This window comes from Diospyros lotus, chromosome 10 (genome assembly GCF_014633365.1).
Source record: "Diospyros lotus cultivar Yz01 chromosome 10, ASM1463336v1, whole genome shotgun sequence".
In the NCBI taxonomy this organism is placed as follows: Eukaryota; Viridiplantae; Streptophyta; class Magnoliopsida; order Ericales; family Ebenaceae; genus Diospyros; species Diospyros lotus.
In genome coordinates, this window is record NC_068347.1 from 31,015,355 (window position 1) to 31,038,677 (window position 23,323).

Sequence of the window (23,323 nt, forward strand, 5' to 3'; positions counted from 1 at the left end):
AAAGTCAAAAACCTATCAAAAGACTAAACTTATAGGAATAAATTACAAACGCAAGAGGTTGTCAAATAATAGAGATTGAGGGACATTAATTCGAGTGATCGAAATAAGAGACCCATATGAGATAATTGTGAGAAATTGGCTAAGAGATCAATGTGGGTGATAGGCCGGTAAGGAAACCTAGGGACTTGTATGATTGAGAGATTGAGAATATCAAACCAAGATTATCTTCAATGTGCTTGTCAACAAATTTAGAAAAAAACCTAAAATACATACCGAAGATTGTGGTTTTTCCTCCACTTGTCAGACTCCTCCTTCCTATAAATAAAACTCCTTGTTTAACAAAAATATGCTCACAACTTTACACATATTACGTCTTTCTTTGCATTCTACAATTTCATTTAAAAATTAACTTAAGTACTAGAGACTCCGTCCAAGAGGTCACCTGCACCTCTGATTGATTTTTTCCTTACAAGTCATTCGCTCCTTATAGATCACTCGCAAACCTTGATCAAGACACTCTCCTGCACAAAAATAAATAAATAAATAATATTCTATTTGAATAATAACAATTTTATTACTTATTTGTTTAGCCTTATCCAAATTAACTTAGCCAATTGATATAATTTACTAAAAATATTTGAGTTATATCATTACACCGATATCATTATAGTAGTCTAATGATACATAGTAAGCACTTATAAGTTTGAACTATTGAGTTTAAGTTTATTAACTTGAAAACTCTTCTAAATCTTATGTGATCTTTTTCTATTGTTATATGAGTTTAAACCTATTAGGGAGAGAGACAAGATACATGATGGAATGGTACATAAAAGAACAAAATGAAAGAATAAAATAATTAACATAAAATTTGTTATTGTCCCACAACATATTATGTTTATCTTTTTATAAAAATATCAAGTGAGATTATTTATTAAAAATACGATCATTATTCTTTAAATGAAATTTTATCTGATTTTTATACACAGATTAATAATTTTTGTATTATCTTATTTTTTTTGTATATCTTCTATTCAAATATTATATAAAAATTAAATAGACTAACAATACCATCACATAAATTTAACATGAAATTTTGCTCAATTTTACTCCCTTGCGATTAAGATTGAATCATTTTACCATAGGCATTAAAAGATCTTGAGTCATAAGCGGTGTCCAAAATTTTGGTAAACCGGACCAATTCGGGTCGGGCAATGGACAGTAGGTTCGAGCAAGAGCCCACCCGTTTATTCAAGTCCTCGAGGCAGACGTTCATTTGACAGTAGAACCAGCACTGGAGAACGCTTCGCTTCGCAGAAAACCCTAACAGCCAAAACCCCTCAAATATACCAACTTACGCAGAAACAGCACATCATCTCGGAAACTTCTGGAAGAAAATGGCGGAATCAGAAGCCAAATCAGAGCCCTCCTTGAAAGATCAGGGCAACGAATTCTTCAAATCTGGAAACTATCTCAAAGCCGCTGCTCTCTACACCCAGGCCATTAAGCAAGACCCTTCTAATTACGCCCTTTACAGGTAGTACTTCCGTTACATCCATATATATGATTAAGAAGTTCGAGTGTGTAGTGGGTTTATGACTTTTTGTTGGTGTGCTCAAATTTTACTTGTAATTCATGTTCAAATCTTTGTCCATCATTTGCCGTAATTTTTTATTTGTACTTTATATGGGTCAGAAATTTCTATCTGCGTAGGGCGATTTGCAGGTATTGTAAATTTAATTACCTCCATTTCAGTTGTAGTTCAAGCTCACTCACACCTGTCTCCAGAATTGGTAATAATATGATTCTGTGTGGGTTAAGCCACATTGTGGTTTCACTCAAATTTCAAAATGGGATGTCTGAATTTCGGGAAAGTCTCTCTCACTGTTTGGTTGGCGATGAAGCAATTTTATATCCATGCACGGAAGCATGCATATGGCTAAGTAATTCTATAGATACGGTGTGTTAATGTACCTGAGAGCCTGTAATTCTCTTGTAGTTAAAGTTTAAATCTTTGTGTTATCTTTTTTTTTTTTTTTTGGCATCCGACATTGTTTATTATTATTACTATTAGTGCTTGTAATATTGTTTATTATTTGCTTGTATTGAGATCGTGTGATTTTTGTGTGGCTTGACTGAAATGGAGATTTGCTAAATTGAGAAAGGATTATCTTTTCCATTGGCTGGTTTGCAAGAAACTGTAGGGAATGAGGAAAAATAATGAACTTTGAATCCTGGAAGGACATGAGATACAAGTGCTTTGAGTACAGGACAAATCAATAACAAAGAAAAAGGAAGAAAAAGTTTCAATTATATCCTATGAGTGTGCCGTTATTTCAGTTCCCGCATGCATGTGACCTATCTATAAGGAGGAAGCATGTCGGAGAAGTACGGGGTTATGTTTTCATATGTGGACATATTTGCCCTAGGTTGATGGGGGATACTTTTTGCCTAAGAGTGATGTGCCAGGGAAGCATGAAAAGGGTCAGTACATGGCTAGACCCCCAGTCTTGAAAAAGCAAGGAGAAAGGTGTTCTGGTAATACCAAAGAGAAGAAAGGACCTTAAAGAATTAAATTGTATTTGATGAAAAAATTTATCATACGTAGGGGGTATTTACAGGGAAACCCTAACATGTCTAGTAAAACAACTAAATAATTTCACATTTTATTTTGTAGGATTTATCTAGTAAGACAATCAATGCTATATTCTCATTCAACAAGATAATCACTAAAATTAGATTTACTTCTAAAGTATTAAAATTGAGATTAAAACTTATGATGTGCATCCTGTGTCAAAGAGGTTCAGTTGTGTAAACAAATATAATTTTTTTTTACTGGATTCTCAACCAAAATGATTGGGCTTCATGGATGCTTTGTGGTGTTTAAAATTCTACTGAAGTTCCTCAGGACAAGCATCATGAACAAGTGTACAAGCTTTTTTAAAGCGTTAAAACAATTTTTCTGTGTTGATTTGTAGAAAATATTGCTTCTAGTCTGAGGTCTAAAAACAATTTCATGAACTGTTTTTGGTGCTGGTGCAAATGCTTTTGGAACAGTTAGTTGAATTGTAATGAAACCAGATTTGGTGATTACAAAAAAGAAAAACCAGGGAGGGAGGGTTTGATTTTTTAAAAGGTGGACTGCGCAATTAATAGAATTAGTTACACAGGTTTTCTGGACAGGATTTGTTGTAGCTTCAGGCATTAAGCCAAAGGTCCAAGTGGCAGGAGAAGGGATTCTCATTTACTAGGAATTGAGGGTCATAGTTTTGAGATGGTGAAGAAATCTAAGGATGGTACCTCTGGTGGAGGGAGAAGGAAGGATGTTGATGTTTTGCATTGAGAAAACAGTCCAGAAGGTTAAGAAGAACAGGAGATGTCTCGAGTGTTTGAAGCGGCTGGTTTTATTCTAAGTTAGAAGAGTCTAGCTTAGGTGTTTTATTATAAGGGGTATTTCGGTCTTTGTATAGGCTAAATAAAAACCTTGTAATTACCGCCCATAATGTCTATAAATAGGAGACATAGGGCAGGGCAGTCAAAGATGATCATTCATTCTCTATGATCGAGTGCAATGTGTGTGAGAGGAAAGGCTTGTGTCCAAAAAAGTCTTTGTAATCTCCAAGAAGATTGTACTCGGGTGGAATAGAGATGGAAGAGTGAGATATTGATCATTCCAAAAGTCTCTGAATATGAGTGAGACTGCTGTAAAGAAGAGAGGAAATACTTTGTGTAAAGAAGAGTATTTGTAATCTCTTGAGTGCAGTGAACTTGTGGGTCAGAGAGGAAGAAGAGAGGGACTTCTTGTAACTGTTCTACACTCAATTTCTAGTGAAATTGCTCTCGTTCTCGGTGGCTGGATGTAGGGTCATTTCCATAGCCTCTTGTGATTGTGGTTTGATTGTTTCATTCCTTTAATTCCGTCTTTCATTACAGTTGCATATTTTCTGTTGTTTGAGATTGATTTCGGATGAGGAATGTGAGTGAATTGCCAACAAGAATCATTGATTGAGTTATCTAAGAGCTCCTAAACTTAACAAAGGATTATTTAGCTGAATGTAAAAAAAAAATAATTAAATGAAGACAAAGATACAGTTATACCTAACTAGGTCGAACCCAGCAATGATGATCTTTTTTTCCATATTTGACCATGCTCTTGAGTCAACAAATGGCTCCTTGAGCACTTTGTAGAAATTTTTTGTGAGATCTCACGATCCCTAAGCCATGATTGTGGTGGTCTTGACTTCAGTGCAACACCTTGCAAAACTAGATATGTCTCGGAATCAGCAGGAACATCAGTGGCAGTAGTCCCATACAACCAAGAGGCCTTGGAAACTGGTTTCTTAGGAAGTGGAGTGGGTTAGAGTGGACAAGAAATATCAAGAAAAATAAAGAACAGCAAGGATGTGAGTGGGAGAGCTTGTTTTCTGAAGGTGGTGATTTCTTAATATTTGATTCTGCTAGTGGTATAGAGGATCCTAGGACGAGGTTATGTACTTCTCTGTTATCAGACTTTGTGAATGATGTTAATGACTTGCAAACTACACAATGCGAATCAGAAAATCCTTCCTCTTGAATTGGAGAAGATGTTCAAATGAAGGAAATAATGGAAACTGGAGATGCCCATGCTAGTAATTCTGCAGATAAACTCATGGTTGGGAGCCAAGTGAGCAAACTGATATTGAAGTGAGGCAATTCAGTCCATTTGTTGTTTGCTAACAGGGTAAAGAAGGAAGAGGCAGAACTTGAGCTATAATCCAAGTGAGAAAACAGTGTACAAATGATCCTAGGATGAGGCTTGTTTATGAGATAACAGGAGCTTGCATAAAGCATTTGGGTTATAGCTCAAGTTCTGTGTCTTCCTTCTTTTACCCTGTTTGCAAACAACAATGGAGTGAATTGCCTTACCGCAGTATCACTTGGCTCCCCATCCATCATTTTTTCTAGAGAAGTACTAGCATGGGCTTTTCCAGTTTCCATTATTTTATTCACTTGAACTTCTTCTCCTGGTCAAGAGGAAGGATTTTCTGATTCGCATTGTGTAGTTTGCAAATCATTAAGTTCATTGCTTATGAACTCTGATAACAGAGAAGCACATTGCCTCGTCCTAGGATCCTGTGTACCTCTAGCAGAATCAACTATTAAAAAATCACCACCATAAGCAATCAAGCTCTCTCAATCACATCCTTGTTGTTCTTTATTTTTTATTTGGATTAAAACAAGCCGGAAATAATCTAAAGGCTTGATTGAATTCTATGAAATCAGTGGGAAAATATATACAAGTTATCTCCTAAAAGTTCTCCTATAATTTAGGAGAAGATTTGGATTATCAAACTCCTAGAAACTAGGTAACCTATCTCTAAAACTTAGGAAATAAATTTAAACTCTACAACAAACTTTATAACTTAAAAATACAAACTTTTAAATATCAACATTATCAGATTCTTCTCGTGAGCAACATCCATTGACTCGATCTCTTTCTTTTAATTTTAAATCTCCTTCGGAACTCCTCATCCAACATGGATATTTCTTGTCCCCTCTAAATGCACTCCACTTCCTAAGAAACCAGTTTCCAAGACCTATTGGATGCATGGAACTACTGTCTCTGATGTTCCAATGGATTCAAAAAACAGGTCTAGTTTTGCAAGGTGTTGCACCGCAGGACCACCACAATCATGGCTTAGGGATTGTGAGATCTCCGTCGCATACTCTGAACAATCATAAAGAAAAAAAATTTCCAAAAATTTTCCTTTGCAATCTTCCTCTGGTCCCTCCCATTGTTTTATCCATGCAAAATATTATTTTTACTATAATTGTTTTTTGAATCCTTGTACAAATTGAGTACAACACCTTATGGTACTCAAAAGAGTTACTGATGTATCTCTTCAGAAAAAAATTGGTTAAAAGTTTAGAACAGGACTTTCATTATGAGGATAGTGGTGCTGTGCAAATAAATTTGGAGTTAGGTTAGGACACAGGCCATTATTCTTGACTCCCTATTTGAATAGGGACCAAACACTAAATTTCCTTGATGTTCTGGCCTTGTATAGTTTTATTGTGGTGAAGCAGTAAAGTTTACTTTGTAACTTTAAAAACTCTTCCTCTTCTAATTCTTTAAACTAAAATGTAGTGCCAATCAAATTGAGAAGATGCTTAGCGTGGTGGATGCTCATGTAGTCTTTTCAAATTCTATTTGGCTTTTGTTTTTCATTTTTGAGTTCTAAAATGATCACATGTTTTTGATGGTGGATTATCAGTGATCAATAGCATCATAGGAATAAGCATGAAAAGTATGTCACTTGGGTTTTGTCTTTTGTGTTTGTTATTGTACATTTAGTTTCGTCATGATGTCTAAATCATGGAAATATTTATTTTAGATATATTTTTGATCTATTTGTTTTCTTCTTGCCAGCAATCGAGCTGCAGCATTCCTGCATCTAGTTAAACTTAACAAAGCTCTTGCTGATGCTGAGACAACAATCTCTTTGAACCCTGCGTGGGAGAAGGTACATGTCACCCTTAATTTCTTCGGCTTATCTTGTGATAATGTTTTAATATGTGATCCCACTGATTGGTCTTGCAGGGCTATTTTAGGAAAGGATGTGTATTAGAAGCGATGGAGCGGTATGATGATGTAAGCAGACAAGTAATTCAATTATGTTTCATAGCCTTTTCCTGAGCGTAAAAGTTATTGTACTGATGTCCCTTCTGCCTACATAATCTAGGCCTTAGCTGCCTTTCGAATAGCTTTGCAGTACAATCCACAAAGTTCAGAAGTGTCAAAAAAGATCAAGAGGCTTTCCCAGTTGGCAAAAGATAAAAAACGAGCTCTAGAAGTGGAAAACATGAGATCCAACATTGATATGGCAAAACACTTGGATGGAATGAAAACTGAACTGGTGAGTGTTTTGAGTGATGATTTCCAATTGCTACTGGCATAACTAGTTCTCTTTTCTAGATAAGTGATAGCTTGTGTTTGAGGATAGCTTAAAGAACTATCTGGAGGTGGCCTCTGTCCATGAATTCCATATAAGGAAAATTAACTAGATCTATATTTACAGTCTGAGAAATATGTAGCCGAAGAATGTTGGAGAGAGATCTTCTCTTTCCTTGTTGGAACTATGGAGGCAGCTGTAAAATCATGGCATGAAACTTCTAATGTTGATGCTAGAGTTTATTTTCTTCTTGACAAGGAGAAGACAGAAACCGACAAATATGCTCCAGCAGTCAATATTGATAAGGTAATCACAACAGCCCCCCCCCCCCCCCCCCCCCCCCCCCCCTCTTTCCTCAGGTTATTGTAATGAGAGAAAGCTCCTTGTCATACTTCTTTGCTGTGCTATACTATTCTCCATACAACAACAACAAACAATCACAAGTTTTATCCTACTAGATGGAGTTTCTAAACCTCTAGTCATCTCTATCAGTGGTCATATTCTTTGTTATGCCATTATATGCATATCATGTCTAAGGATTTCCCACCAAAGTTTTCTTTGGTCTTCCTCCCCCTTTGTTACAAATTTCTTCTATTTCCATCCACTTGTCTCACATATATTTCTCACATGTCGAAACTATCCTAATCTTGTTTCTCACATCTTGTCTTCAATACTCTGATATTCTTCTTATGGATATAATATCAAATGTTAATTTCCATTATACATATGATCTTCAGAATGCTGCTTTTTGTTTATTGTAATTCTGAATTCAGCAAACCATTGTCTTGTCTAGAGCTTCTGGCTTCAATTACATTAGTTTTTCTAATTTATTTCTATGACATGTGACATCTAACTATATTTTATATTTCCATCATTTCAGGCATTTGAATCACCCCATACACACAGCAATTGTTCTCAGTTTCTCAGGCAGTATGCTGAGGGTTCTTTCTCTCATGCAGCTTGCTTAGTGGCACCCAAAAGTATTATATCTTACCCACAGGTATGTTATAACCCTTTGAATTATTCTCAGTACTAGATACAAATAATGATTATATTAGATGGAAGAGTAGTTGAGAAATGAGCATTCTCATGCAAAATAAAATGGTGCACTGTATAAGATAAGGCCAAGGACAGTTGTCCAAAATAGTTTGGTTGTAAGTGATTACTCTAATTGCGGTCTCATTAATAACAATAATGCTGAAGTAACATGAATCAAGTGGTAAACCTTTGGCATGTGATTTTGCACAATATGATTAAATGGGGTTCAACAGAAGAAAGGACACAGATACCATCTGAATAGTTGGGTTTACATTTGCTTGTTGTCTATTATTGAGAAAGTCTAACTCAGGTGATTCTTCCTGTGTTATATGGATTCTTCTATTCCCTCATGTACATGTGCCCACCGGATATAACAACCAAAAGGATGTTGTACGTGCTTCTAACACCTAGACCTGGAGTGGATGCTTGGACCATCAATTTTCTAATGATACTCCCTTTTTTTTTTTTTTTTTATTGGGGGGGGGGGGGGGGGGAGGGCAGGTGAGGAAACATTTCAATGCCCTCACATGGATAGGAAATAGAATTCTCATCTTTCTCTAGATAGATAATAACATCGACTTATTTTAGAATATAATATACAGCACATTTAATTTCATGTACCAATACTCCTTATTTGGATGCATGTCTCAACATTTTGAGATTAAGTGTTTAAGAGGTCTGTCAGGTTGAAATGGCAACGGGGCAGGATGGGGCTGGATTTTTCTCTCCCCGTGCCTAGTGCGGAATAAATCTTAAGTTGGGAGCGTGGATCCCCGAACCCGGCCCATGCGTTGAATTAGCCATGTGATTGAAATAAATGAAAATAGAAAAATGGCATCTCCAGAAACCAGTTATAAGCTCTATTTATTTTTTCAAAAGATAAACTGAAATAAGAAAATGAGATAGAAGACCATCTGCTCTGCTGTATTACCAAAAATATTTGCAGCCATGTTTACTGCAAAGCTTTAGAGAAAAATAGTGTTTATCAAATTCTCATTTTACTGAATGGAAACCAATCTCTAATGTTTACTGTAGTTGGAAAACAGTTTTAAGGATTTAGAGATAGAAGATTAGTATCAAACAGCAATCCATATTTACTAAAATAAGGAAAAAAGAGAAAAATTCAATCTCAAATGTTAAATTCTAATGGAGGAAAAGGAATGAAAGACTCAACTAAAAATCGAAGAGAGGTGGAGACTTTCTGGCCAGTGAGTCATGCAAGGTGTACTGGTGGTGTGATTTTAGCTTTCAGATAAGAACCCTAGATGTGTTTGGAATGGAATGGAAGGCTGGAAGCACAAGCAGCATATTGTATGCAAGAAGCCGCAAATGGAGGCAGTGATTCACCAAAGCAAGAAGCCCTAGATGAGTTTCAACTTTGAGCCCTAGATGATTTTGCTGCCTTCAATTTTCAGATTGCCTGAGAAAGTGAGAAGTGAGACTTGATGTGAGATGTAGTGAGGTGGGCCAGCTTTTGTTGTTTGGGTTTGGGTATCAGGTAATGAACTATGTGCAGTGGGTTAGGTGGTTTAATTGGGTTGTGGTGTTGGGTTTGGGCAGGACATAAATGTAATTAAATATTTTATTGATGAGTTGGACCAGGGCATACAAATCCCATCTCACTGCATCCCCCTTTAAATTGGTTCCTGGAGGCCTAATCCCTGTCAACTATTGTTGATTCCACCCCAACTGTGGTGCTGGGCCGGTTAAATTGCATCCCTTCTAGTGGGTGTCCCACCCATCCATAGTACTGATTACTCATACACGAGTTTGTGTGATAGGTCTCTTCTGAAAATGTTTTGGGTTGCGTTAAGATATTGATCATTTGGCCCTATCATTTTTTTATTTGGAATTTGAAATTTTAATTCCGTCATTTGGTTAATAATTTTTCGAAGCATTTGGATTTGGACTCAAGAAATAGAAGGATTTGTAGTGACACCTACATAGGTGTCATTTCAAATGTAAAAATTTGAAATGCAACTATATAAAATGACAGAATTGGAAATGATATAATTTTAAACCTCCCTATCCCAACAAAACCTTGGAAAATTCCCTGAATTCATGGGTCTGCATATGTTTTGGCATACTGTTACAGTCAACTGAGAGGTGTCAGCTTGTCACATAAAAAACAAGAAAGCATTAGCATGTGCTCAATCTTGTTTTTGTGGATTCAGTGCGGTGAAATAGAGATTTCTTGTTTTTATTGTTGAACCTGTATAAATTATTACCTTTCATTGGCTAGCTGTTGAATGGATTTCTAACTGGGGATATACAGCAGAAGAAATGTACTTCTTGGTGCAATTAACTTTATGGAATATCATATCATTGTAGATATTGGCCATTAAAAAATGAAACCTGGAATCTCTTTTTGAGATTGACATGGTCTTGGGCTTTGAATGAAGGAATGATTAACTAGTTATCCACGGTAAATTCTCCACAGATGAGATTTCTCATTACGATGAAATAATCAGGATTCTCATTATCACTTGCTCCACTCTGATTTGTTACAGAGTCCTGGTTAAGGAATATAGCAATTCTTATTTCTTTTTGGTAATTACATACCAATTTCAAAATCTGAGTAATCTAAAATGTCTAATCGAAATTCTAGCAAAAGTGGTTTTATTTGTTGTCATAAATTTAAGTTAATAATGTACCTTTTTAGGATGATTTTGGCTTTGAATTTACATATTGTTTTGTTCCGTGCAGGTCTGGAAAGGTCAGGGATCAAGGAAATGGAAGCATGGACAGCACGATGGCTTCTTTGTTCAATTTGAATCACCTTCCTTGAGAAAATTGTGGTTCGTTCCCAGTTCCACAGAGAAGGGGAAAGTACTGTGCAGGTCTCTCTCTCTCTCTCATGCGCTGGCACACACGCCCATGTACAAGCTTGCTTGTAAGCAAGGAAGCATGCATACGCACAAATTATAACCATCATGGTTTAAGTGCAACATTCATATTTCACAATCTGACTAACATTGAGTCGATAATTAGACTGTTGAAGTGATTATGCTTAGGTGGCATATATCTTAATTCTGATGGTCTAGTGCAACATGAATATTTTGTGTCAGTAACCATAACAAGAAGGTAAAAACTAAGTCCAATTGATCATGTTCTATGGTCAACGACATTTTCTAGTTGTTCAAAAACTGAAGGTGGTCTGTCACTCTTGCTCTTACCCGACAGCAGCAAATTCTGTTAGTTTTTTTATTGCTCGCAACAACTACCGCAAGCTTTATCGTGTCCTACAAGTCTCTGGGATGTCTAAGAAGATTTTCTGTAATAATATTTGAAATCTATTTGTTATGCAGGCTATGCATGTTGTTATTTCACTTACAATGCTAACATTGGTATAACACGCATTACCCATATGAAAATCCCAGTTATACAGGGTTTTATCTTCCTTAAGTGCTGCATCATTTGTTTGATACTACTTACTTGATGTTCAGGGATCCGGTGACTTTGGACGTAGGTGCACATGAAGTGCTTCCCCGTCTGTTCAAACAATCCTAGTTCAATTTCAGATGCCGCTTTATCTTCAGCTGAAATCCATCAGAGGATCGATCTCCAGCGGCTTGCCAAATTACAGGCCTGTTTCTGAGAGAGAACAGAGCACATTGTACCTAAGTTTCGGCTTGAGCAAGTTTTTGTTCCTTCATGGGTGGCCTTTGCAAAATGCGTGAGATTGAATGCTTCCAACTTCCAAGTCTCTCCTTTGAACCATTGATGGTCTCAGGTTTTGGCAATAGATGTTCTGTTGGTGGTTGCCTGTTTTTGGAAATTTTCATCTGTACAATCGTGTCATGATGTTCAGGGACTGGTAGAAGAAAATCTGTTTCTTCACCGGCTGATTTCGTACTCTTGGAATGTGTTTTATTTATTTATTTTTTGGCCAAGTAAATGTTGTTTTAATTTTGTGTGTCTAAGTTGCTTTGTTACACCAAAGGTTTTGAAAAGGAGGAGATGATTTTGTGGCATATGATTGGCATATTTCTCTATCTTTCCAATTTTTCCTCTGTGTTGTCACATTTTACTTGCAAAGTAAACGAGGAAAACGAAGTCTTGTTAAATCATCGTGAAAGAACTAAAAAGTAATTGCTTTTGGCTGAGGAAACTGGAAACTGTTATGTTATTAGCATTTTTGTCTAGACAATACATTTTTTTTTTCTTAACGAAACAGCTCAAAATCCTATTTTAGGGATATTATTATTATTATTTTTAAATTCTCTTATTGGACAAGTGAAGCGATCATCTGTAGAATGATTTAAAACTTTTGGGTGGACACAGTTTTAAACAAACTTTATCACTAAATCTTTTATTTAAGCATTGACCTTCTTCACTAGTAGTAGTTGTTTAAAAGGCGTGAATGTGAGAAGGTGGGCCATAGCAGAAACTTCTGAGTTTACCATTGATTTAAGAGGCTCTACGGCAGTCAGATCATCCAAGCTTTTGCGCTTCTCATATCAAAATCTGCAGGCAGGGTGGTTGTGATTCTTGATTGCTGTAAAATTGGGTTGTATAAAAGCTTTAAAACCTGGTACAACCCATACACACACACATATATATATATATATATATTTATGCTTGCTATGAAATCAAGCTCGGGACCATGGAAACGTTAATGTTAAAGAGTTGGGTTTTGTTGCAGAAAATTGATGGGCGATTCCAAGCTGCTGAAAAAAGGTTTCCAGAATGGTTGCACTCTCACATTTACTAATTCAACCAACCACCTAGCCAGAAGGAATTGGTAATTGATTTATTATTATTATTATTATTATTTTTGTGTGTGTGTGTTTTTCTAGCTATGAAAATTGAACACAGTGATCACTTGATACATTTGAACTTTCCATTGAGTTATAACCAAAACTGCCTCTGGAAATATATCCATGCAGCCCAGATGTTTGAAGCAATGTCCAGAAGCTTTATAACATGGGTATTCATATGAGAAAATGTATCTTTTGTATAACCCCGCTTTTCCATAGGCGTGTCATTATACTGTGATTTTTCTTTTATCTTATGTATTCTCTTCTCACAATATCACCTTTTAATGCCTCGAGTAAACACTTCTCAATACAAAAAATATCTCCATAAATAGATCACAATTTTCTCGATACAAAATCCCCAACATACACATGTTTAATATTCCAAACGATAGGCTAATGAATGGTAAACCAAATACTTGCAAAAACTAGAATCAAAACCTAACGAAATATTGTAATTTCAAATAAAATAAATCCATAAAAAATCGTTAACAACTACGATATTACAATTTTCGTCAAACATATTAAACATAAAATAATTGAAACAACTAGTCCTAACCTTGGCATAGGATTTATCACACGACTACTAGCACAGTCAGACTTCAGCAACCCCTTTACCTTTTCACCTGCTTATCTCGCCTGAAATGTTGAATATTCTAGAGACAAAAGTCTAATATTAGAAGATGAATCTTCTAAGTAAGGGTTTAAATAAGTTTTATGAATGAATGATGCAAATACATGAATATACATTCACCCTTGTAAAGCTTTCACCAGCATTCTAGCCCCGGCACGGAACCTTAGGTAGTTAACTCGGCAATTTTCATGGCACGGGAGATTCCTGAGGTATTCGACAAACACCATTGGGGAAATGCAGCTACACTATCAGGATAACATTCCACCCCAACACAAATAATGATATGCCAATAATATCATGTCAAGTGAAATATCACAAATACCAATGCATCAAAAATATAAATAACATGCACATTAAATGAATGTGCATATGGACCGAGAGATGCATATAAAACACATGGGTTTTAGGGGAAAACCACTCATCTTGACTTAGACTTTCAGATTTTCTCGGTATGTGTACCCTGACCTTGAAACGTGTGTCTAGATAATTTTTTGGTCAAATTTTTAGGAAAATTAATAAAATATAATTACCTCTTTTCCAAAATTTTCTAAATTTTTTTCACTTTTTTTCCCCTTATTTTTCCTCATTTTCTTACCTCTCACGTGCCTACCATGCACTACAGGCACATGTTCCCACACGTCCGAGCCGATCATCTTCTCTAGTTGGTTCATTCACCACCGATGACTGGTCCAACTTGATTTCTTTGGTTTTTCTCCTCCTTCTTGGCCTACTCGACCTTCCAAACACCATGGTACTACCATTGGCTCGAAATAACTGACCGAGTATCCTCATTTTAGCCATTTAAGCCTCGACTCCAGCTGAGCTCCCAACTTTCTGATAAGCTTCGAAACACCCTTAAATTGACTTCAAAATTCACCAAAATTTACAGAAATGCTCCTTAATGCCTCAAGAACAAAAGCCTATTATTCAAGACTTTCAATTTCTTCCCAAACACATCGATAACATGATTTAATTTTTTGATAAAACCTCGGCACATCTTTGATTCTTTATAGCCTTTTTCGGCTGCGTTGCCAACCAATCACGGCCTACCTTACACCGCAAGGCCTCGGCCTAGGGCCTAGGCCTTGATGGCCTTATCCTCTTCTTTGATCGGCCATTCAATCCTATGGCTGGCAACCAACAGCCATTTGCAAGTTTCACACTTGCCCTTGCTATTTTGCCCTCCATCTTTCAGTTTCTTACACTTCCACCCCCTTTCCTTCAAGTCCTCGAGTTCCAAAAAATTATACTTGGTTACCCTCAACTTTGAGAAATTGCACTTTAGCTCCAAAGTTTTAGAAAATCTCACTTATGCCCCAAAATAATTACACTTAAGTCCTCAAGGAAATTTTTGGGTATTACATCTTTTATATGGTTGGTTTGGTTAAATTTCAACCATTTCAGTGGGAGAAGCATTCCCCAAGCTAAGAGAAATTTGTTAAATGCTTCTCCCTAATTATTCAAACTCTTCTGATGTGATCTGGGAACACGTCTGTTCATAGGATTAAAAATTCACACGCAATGGATTTCTATGAACAACTTGTAGTTCTTACAGTACAGAGGACTTAGCTTTGGCCTCAGGAAACACATTTGAAGTTCAACAACCAAACAATGTAACCAGAGAAGAGACAAAATGAAAACTCTACACACTGGAAAATTAGGACGAACAGCTGTCAGAAACTTCTAGCAGCTACTGGATCAAACACCTTATTGCCTTCAGCCATCACCTCTCAACCACAAGCTTTGATGTCAATTGTCTAGCCTCTGAAATCCTTTCTAGTTCTGCCACAGAAAGCGGTTTCAGTACCTATTTCCTTTGACCTGCATTGCCAAAATGGAATTGTAAAATGAAAATAATTTGGGTTTTGTATTTCCATTCATAAGCATCGAATTGTTACAGTTTTTACTCACATCGAATCCAGCTAGGGATCTGCAGTAGTTAGTGTTGGTGAGAACTGTGCTGGTTGATCCAGATTCACTGTCCTTGAGGGAAACACTCGACCTGTCAAGCTTGATCGACCATGGGTACTGATAATTCTGAGCCGTGGAACCAACATGTGAAGATGATCTCTGCATCCTCACAGCCCGTGGCACATTCCTCCCTTCGAGTGATGGCCTCCGCCTGCTTGGCTGCCTCTCAAACGAATCAGGCCGGGACTTTGGTGCACTCTGTGATCGCACTTTTGCCTTTGAGGATTCAGTATTAGCCATGTAGTTTGGGAAGAAAGGGTAGTCATATGAGAGGGACTCTGCATAATCTTGCTTGGGGAAGGCAAAAGGAACTCTAGAGGGATCGGGTTTGGATGCTGCAGAGTAGTACTGAGGGCTGCTCTGTGCTGTGCCAAAGGAGTGGTCCTCGAAATGCCCACTGCAAGCTCTTGGGCTCATGTCGGTCAGTGCCGATGGTGCTGGTGACAAGTCGCTGTGATCTTGCTTTGAGTATGTGTGATTTGGCAAAGAATATGTTGAAAATCGATGCTCTGTTCGTTCTGTTTGTGTGTGATTTGAGTAGCTGTTCCTCCCCTTTGTGCTTCCCTTTGATTCTCCAAGATCCATCTCCACAATCTTGATGTTCTCTTCCATCTCCTACATGAAAAATTCATAATACAGATCACTGGTTAGAAAAATCCATTGACAAGTCCTGTCACCCAAAAAAATGCAACCATCATGAGTCCAAGATTCCAAATGTGATTTCATGAATTAAATTTTTATTCAAATTATCAGATACACCTTGTTTCTCATCTTATTTCTATGTACTCCTAAACAATATTATGGAAGAGAATAAGAGGGTTACCTGATATGTGTTCCTGAACCTATTCTCCTGTATGCTTTTTCTGGGATTGAACTGCCTCTGATTATTAGGCTTTGATTCTTCAGCCATCTTCATCCTCTGAGCTCGAGCTCTGCCCTGAACAGTCAACAAAGCGTGCATGCACCGGAGGGTTGCGGCAGCTCGTTTCCTGACCAGGTGACCCCTCACCAGAGCCTGCAACTTCACTAGCCCTTTCAATGCACACAGTGCCTTCCTTGCCTGAAATATTATCAATGGAACAGTTGATACATACGCGAGGAAATCAAACATTTTCTTTTCAAAGAAAATATTACCAATAGATGAGAGATTGATGACATAATGTAATTCTTATCTGATAATTTGGGAAAAGAAAAGGAATTTTCTATTTTTGCACCAACAGCCTGTGCATTGCGTACTTACTAAATAACCACGAAAAACAGATTGGATTTTTATGGCAGCAGCCTCTTCTATGGCACTAGATCTCCCGGTGGTGGCAGCGGCAGTGAGCCGGATCACTGCAGCAGCGGCCTGTGCGGCCGCCACAGCAGCGTCTGCGGCCGCAGCAGTGGCTGCAGCGACTGCCAGTGCATGCTTCTTCTGCTCATTTTCTGTTTCCAGCAATGCCTGCACTGCAGGGGGGGTCGTGGCAATTGTGTCCACCACACCATTTGAGTCCCTCTGAGTCGCGGCCGTCGCCGATGATCTCCTGAAACTCCATCTCCTCTTCTCTTTCGGAGTGGTCGGTGGGATCAGAATTGGGGTGGTACTGGGGTTCTCAGTGCCACGCGAAGCTGGCTCATTGCCTGCATTGTTTTCCTTATCTTTGTCTTTCTTGCCCGTCAACATGTTTCTAATCCACTTGCTTGTCTTCCCCATCTCTTTCACCACCTTCCAATCTTTCATTGCTTCTCAAAAAGAAGAAAGGAGGAGAGATAGCAACAACTCATATGTAATCGCCAATAAATCTCTCTCTCTCTCTACTTCTCTTCCTCCCCCCCCTCCCCAACCAATCATCAGACAGTAACAATTTCAACCCTGAAAATGGTTCTTTACCATTGTTCTAGAACTGTTTCCTTGTCATCTCTGCCTTGTAAATAGCCAATGTGATCTGGTCACGGTGATGGTTGTTTATTGGCTAAGGGGCTGGGAGTGAAAGCGGAAAAGGGAGAAGCTGGGAGGAAGCTCCCCAGATAAGCATAAACCACTTGCTTGCCACCCCCTCCTACAAGATAAATGGAGCATATTCCTTACCCCTCGTTGCAGTATTTTGGTTTTATGCATTTTTCCCTTTGAAGGACCCTAACTTGATATGCCTAAGGAAGGGTGCTTTGGTAATTCATGTTAGAGGTCACTGTTGGGTGGGGTGAGATCAGAAGCCATGTGAGATTGACTCAAAGAACATGCTGAATCCTTGTAAAATACTCATGTTAGGATTGGAGGACTTGTCCCCAGGTGTGGGGTGGGGACCCATAAAGGAATGGTCTCTTTGGATGGGTTTCTTACCTAAAAATTCCAACAATTTTTACTAGGTGGTTAATTACATAAATTTTAACCTTTTATCGAATATTTTGCCTCCACTAATTAGTATGTGGCAACAAGGAAAACAAGAGATGGGCTCACATTTTAGGGTAATGACCCTTTGAAGGGGACGGTTGTCCACTGGGGCTCTGCAAGTTGGCGTCTTACCTTAAGCTAGGGCTCTTTTTTAGCTGTAGCCTTTAAGCTAGAGACTAGAGGTCAATATTAAAGATCCCAAGGATGGTGTCATCCCTCTCTTTATTTATTATTTACTTATGATATCCCAATTAGAGTTTTGGGGCCCTTCTGCAGCTATTTATAAAGGAGTAGAGTCAGACAGTGTTTTGGGGATGGGGGGAGGAGGGAATGAGAGAGCAGTTGTTAGGCAGACAGGTTATTAATGAGGGCTGTGGGAGTATAGTTCATGGTTTTGTTTGGGAGATGCATTGCTGTCAATGGATGTATTATCAGGGCCCATACTATGCGGAAATCAATGTGGTGTACGATTGAGATGGTAATACCATCTCCAACCCAACCCCAGATTTGGAAATTTGGGGTTGCACCCCACATTTAGGGTAATATGTTTATTTTTATTTTGTTCCTCTCATTTTAACTATAACAAAATTTAATTCTTTTTGTATCTAACCTTTATATATTTTTACATTTTTATTTACTTATTATTAGTATTAATAATATTTAAATAATATTACTAAATTATAATCAAATAATGAATAATAATTAATAAATGCACTAAATTAGAAATTACTAAATAATAATTGATTAATAATATTTTTACCTTATATGTAATAATATTTTTTTAATTTTATCATGTTCAATATAATGTTTTGTTAATTGAGATAGTAAATGTAATGCTTTTACTTTTTAATATTATTGATAATTAATTTTTTTTAGTTAATTATGTAATTTTTAGGTAATAATTTAAATTAATATATAATAAATAAGTAAATAATTTACATTATAAAAAAATGTTTAGAATCAAAAAAATAAAGAAAAAAATAATAAACTATCCCTTTACCCCAAATTTGGGGTAAAGGGTTGGAGAGGAATTGGGTCTTATTCCAAATTTGGTGTAAGTTTTACCCCAAATTTGGGGTAAAGGGTTGGAGATGCAATAAAGAAAAAAGAAAAAAATGCTCATAATCCCAAATTTAGCACGTTGGTAAGAAGTTACAGTGATTTTTTTTTTTTCTATAAGTAAGGTTTAAATCATGTTAAATACAAGTTTACACATAAATTTCTTGAGATTACCGATCTTGTGCATTTCTCTATATATAAATTTCTTGGTATTTACTTGATGCACACCTAAAAGGTAGCAGTTGTATAAAATAATATCTATTTATTATTGAATTATCCAGGAAGTTCTGTGGAGAACACATGTTATTTTATTGCATATTGGGTGGTATTGTGAGTGGGGAAGATGATGCAGTTTATTCAAATGCAGGGAAGTCCCCTATCTTGATTCTTTATTATTATTTTTTTCTATTAAGTCCTATCTTGATTCAAGTAAAGAAAATTGATGTTTTACAGAATCTTTGTACAAAACATGTTTACTAGAATAATATGATAGTAGCATTATTTTTTTTATTTTTTCCAATTATAAGCCATTTTTATTAGCCAACTAACTTTTATATACTGGGAACACCCTTTTTAATGGATATTTCTTTTAATGATCAGTAGTAATCCAATAGTTTATTTTTATATATATAACATCGTCCTATAAATATGTGACACTGGGCCTCCCTAATGTAGGACACTAAATATGATTCACCATTGGGTGATCACTCTATCTTTGTACCATTAGTTGGCAATCACATGGGTTGTTTACATGCCCCATCTTTGACTTGTTGTCCAACTTAGAGAAACATTTGAGGGCTTCACTTAGTCTCCTTTCTTCATGTATCTGATCTACCATTAGCCAACTGGTCAATATAATTGGACAGATTCGCCATATCTGTCTCTTAACATTTATAATGCAACATTTAGCAATAATTCAAGTGGGAAATGAAATTAATGGCTGTGATCAGCCAAATTATTTGGATTCTGATTTGGAGATCTTCAATCAGAAGGCCATGAGATCTCTCTGTGTCTTCTTGCATCTAGTTGAATGTACCTTGATCATGTGGGGTACAAGTCAATATCCCTTCAGAAACATTCTGTTCTTCAGACTATAATATCATTTTTACAGCTGAACTCAGTGATGCCCTGAAATTTAACTCTAATTTACTTTGCCCACATGGATTAAACATATAAACATATATATATATGTGTGTGTGTAGGCGCGCGCATAAAGAACAAGAGTTGGCTTCTGTGATGTTGGAACAGAGAATTGTGTGATGTTGCATGGTTGAAGACAAATTAGCCTTCACCTTTTTGTTTGTATGTATGTGTATGCCTCTATTTGCAATTCCGTGTGTCTAAAGCCCATGCTTTTGCTCTTTTTGATCAGCAATTGCCCTTGTTTAAGACTTTTTTTTTTGTTCTCTTGATGTGGAGTGTTCCTTGAGGAGACTGAATATTCCTTGCTTCACAATCATCTTAAAAAGAAAAAGAGAAAAAAACAAACAAATCCTTCATGTTATTAAGGTCCAAAATATACAAAGCGATATATTAGTAAAGTTTAAAATATAGGCTGAAAAGATATTTTTAATGCACAAGACTTCCCGTTTTACATATTTTAATATAACCGATCCTTTTTTTTTTTTTGACAAAAAGGCTATGTTTGACAACTCAAATTCATGACTTTTCATTTACAAATGAGTAATTTTACCATTGTTATTAAACCTCACACTATTTTATCTTAATAGTTTTAACTTGGGATTAAAATTAGGCTTAATACATCCGAAAATTCATAAACTATTACAAGATAAGACATTCAATCCCTCACCTAAAAAACTTCAAGATTAGGTCTTTAAACAATTAAAAAGCTACTCTTTTAGTTCTTGCCGTCAATGCGAGTAAACGGTTTCGTTATGTTTGTCCCAAACCTATATATACACACATATATATATACACCTAGCTCTGTATACATATATATATACAAATATACAAACACACACAAGGTTGTAGCAGTGGCAGTCACTACCAGCCACCATGGCTGCGGCCATCACTCATCCCCCTAACCATGGTCGCGGCCATCACCCACCCCCTAATATACACAAATACACGCACACATATAGTCGCTATGAACTCAGACGTCACCCACTCGCCATGAACGCGGCCATCGTTGCAAGTGAGAGAGAGAGAGAGCTAGCTTGTGTAAAGCCTTCAAAATAGGTCACACCACACTAATGACAATTCAAAAGGCGGCTCTACAGCTTCTACTCTGCTTTCTCTGCTTCGCTATTGTTTCCTTCTTCTCCTCCTTATTTCTTTCTTTCTCTGCACCCAACTTCAATTGTCAACTGTTGTGAAGTCTTTAAGATTCATTGGTTTTCGGTTCTTTCTTCTAAATCCAAGAAATGGAGATGGAGGTGATGATACCATTGTCGGCGGGGGATTTCAACTTCGACAACGCATGCACTTCTCCATACATAACCGTGTCGTCCAGTCCCTAAAGCTTCGGCAACTTCTTCTTTAGTGCCCCTACCCGCTCTTCCTTTTTCTTCCCCGACTCCATCGCGGTGTCCAGTGGCGATCTCCCTTCCACAATCCCCTTCAAATGGGAAGAGAAGCCCAGAATTTCGAAAACCAAGAGAGATAATAATGAAGAGAATGACAACGATTTCGAGTTCAAGTTCAACGGGCCATCGGAGCGAGCCTCGGTCTCCGCCGTCGATGAGCTTTTCGACGGCGGCAAGATCAAGCCCCTGAAGCCGCCACCAGACTCGGCTGCAGTTCCCTGATCACAACTTCGCATATTCTCCCAAATCGTCGATCAACAAGAAAGCTCTCAAAGAAATCTTAACAATATTATATACATGAATTTGTTATGTCACGCATCTTAAACGGTGTGTGATGTCACGCACAAACAGATGTGAACGATAAGAACTAAAACTGTACATTTTTAATTGTTTAAAGATCGGATCTTGAGATTTTTTAGGTGAAGGACTCAATGTCATATTTTGTAATAGTTGAGAGACTTTAAGATGTATTAAACCTTAAAATTATTATTACCTTTTAATTTGACAACGTCAATACACTTCATATGATAAGTAATTATTCATCAAATTCTATTTTTAAATTTCTTAATCACATGCTGAGATACGGCAATGCTATGTTGCCCACTGTCGGGCAACATAGCATTTGCCTGGCAATGAGGGGGTGCGGACCCCATGTATATGGGACCCACGCCTACACATGGACCCCACGTGCATGGGGCTCTCGCCCCCTCACTGTTGGGCAAATGCTATGTTGCCTAGCAGTAGATAACATAACAAAGTCCTGCTGAGATAATCACTATAATCGTTAAATTCAAATTTAAAATTTTATCTCTTGACAAAACAAATATGAGTAATAAAACCACCACATTGTGTGCTGATTTGACAAGATGAGATAACACTATCATTGGATTGTGTTTGGTCATGTTGGACTCAAATCAGTTGGAAGGGCTTTGAAAGAAACAAAAGAGACTATTATCTTTTAGCTTTTGTATTTTATAATTTATGTGAATAATGGCCCATTTTGTACCTTCCATGTGTCTAATTTGTATCACCGATGCTTTAGGATCATGTCGGATTTTGCCCTAAATGAAATATATATATATATATACATATATATATATATAATAGAAACAACAAGAAGTTGAATTATTTAGTGAGACATTAAACGGAACTACCATTTGGACCTTTGGTTGCTAGCAAAGGTAGGCGTGCATGTGTTCGACGTTAGGGAGTTTGGTCCCATGCTTTTGCCAGTTTGGGTGAGTTGGTGAATGGGCATTACCCTTGTAGGCCCGGTCCAGAAAGGCCCACCCAAGTGCTCTTTTATTGAAAGGCCCACTTCGTTTAAGGTCCATTTCTTCCCAATCCATCCATCTTGGCCCAGTCCAGAAGGCAATGTGCAGGCCTAAACTCGATTATGTGATGAAGGGACTTACTCTTCCCACTACAGAGACCTATTTAATCTGGTCTTATTGGGACTGTTTTGACCTATATTTCAAATCAATATTACGTATGATGAAGTACTAGAATATAATCACTCAAGCTCAAACTTACATCAATTTCAAATTAGTTACAAACTTATCTCTACTTAAAAAGCTTCTTATAAATGATACGATTTAAATTTAAAATTTTAGGAGTTATTCTCTTTATGTTTTAGTTTTAAATTTTGAATTTATTTTTAATTTTATATTTTGAGTGTTTGTTTTGAAATTACTGAAAACGTATTCTTTTTATATGTAGTGTTTTTCGCGTTTTAAAAATTTTGAATTTATTTGTGATGAAAATAGTTAAAATAATATTTTTATTGTTTTGAGTGTTTTTTTATAAAAAAATTCTTTATTTTTAAAAATATGAAAGTAAATATATTTTACTATTTTAAAAAACTAATAACGACTTGAAAACAACAAAAAGAACAGAACTTTTCAAATTCTATATTTTGTTAAAGAATCAACATATGTTATTTGATTAAATTTATCCCATTTCATTTCTACTTTACACTTACATGTTTTATCTGGTTCGGTTCAATTATTCAATCG

At 36.7% G+C, this 23,323-nt stretch overlaps 2 protein-coding genes and 1 long non-coding RNA gene across 3 annotated transcripts; 2 read left to right on the forward strand and 1 right to left on the reverse strand.

Moving 5' to 3' along the window:
- Positions 1-1,264: 1,264 nt before the first annotated feature.
- On the forward strand, positions 1,265-11,941 carry LOC127811753 (hsp70-Hsp90 organizing protein 2). Its single transcript, XM_052351913.1, has 8 exons — positions 1,265-1,534; positions 6,407-6,500; positions 6,578-6,628; positions 6,720-6,893; positions 7,056-7,235; positions 7,810-7,929; positions 10,674-10,807; positions 11,414-11,941. Exons 1-8 carry the CDS (start codon positions 1,395-1,397, stop codon positions 11,475-11,477), a joined length of 957 nt encoding a protein of 318 aa, XP_052207873.1. The 5' UTR covers positions 1,265-1,394; the 3' UTR covers positions 11,478-11,941.
- Positions 11,942-12,332: 391 nt separating this feature from the next.
- On the forward strand, positions 12,333-16,381 carry LOC127812297 (uncharacterized). The gene is made up of 3 exons (XR_008025847.1): positions 12,333-12,501; positions 12,613-12,711; positions 16,236-16,381. It is a non-coding gene; the product is annotated as an uncharacterized LOC127812297 (long non-coding RNA).
- Positions 14,841-17,425, reverse strand: LOC127812296 (protein IQ-DOMAIN 19). The gene is made up of 4 exons (XM_052352708.1): positions 16,570-17,425; positions 16,153-16,389; positions 15,270-15,944; positions 14,841-15,179 (listed from the first exon to the last, which is right to left on the reverse strand). Exons 1-4 carry the CDS (start codon positions 17,050-17,052, stop codon positions 15,159-15,161), a joined length of 1,416 nt encoding a protein of 471 aa, XP_052208668.1. The 5' UTR covers positions 17,053-17,425; the 3' UTR covers positions 14,841-15,158.
- Positions 17,426-23,323: the final 5,898 nt, after the last annotated feature.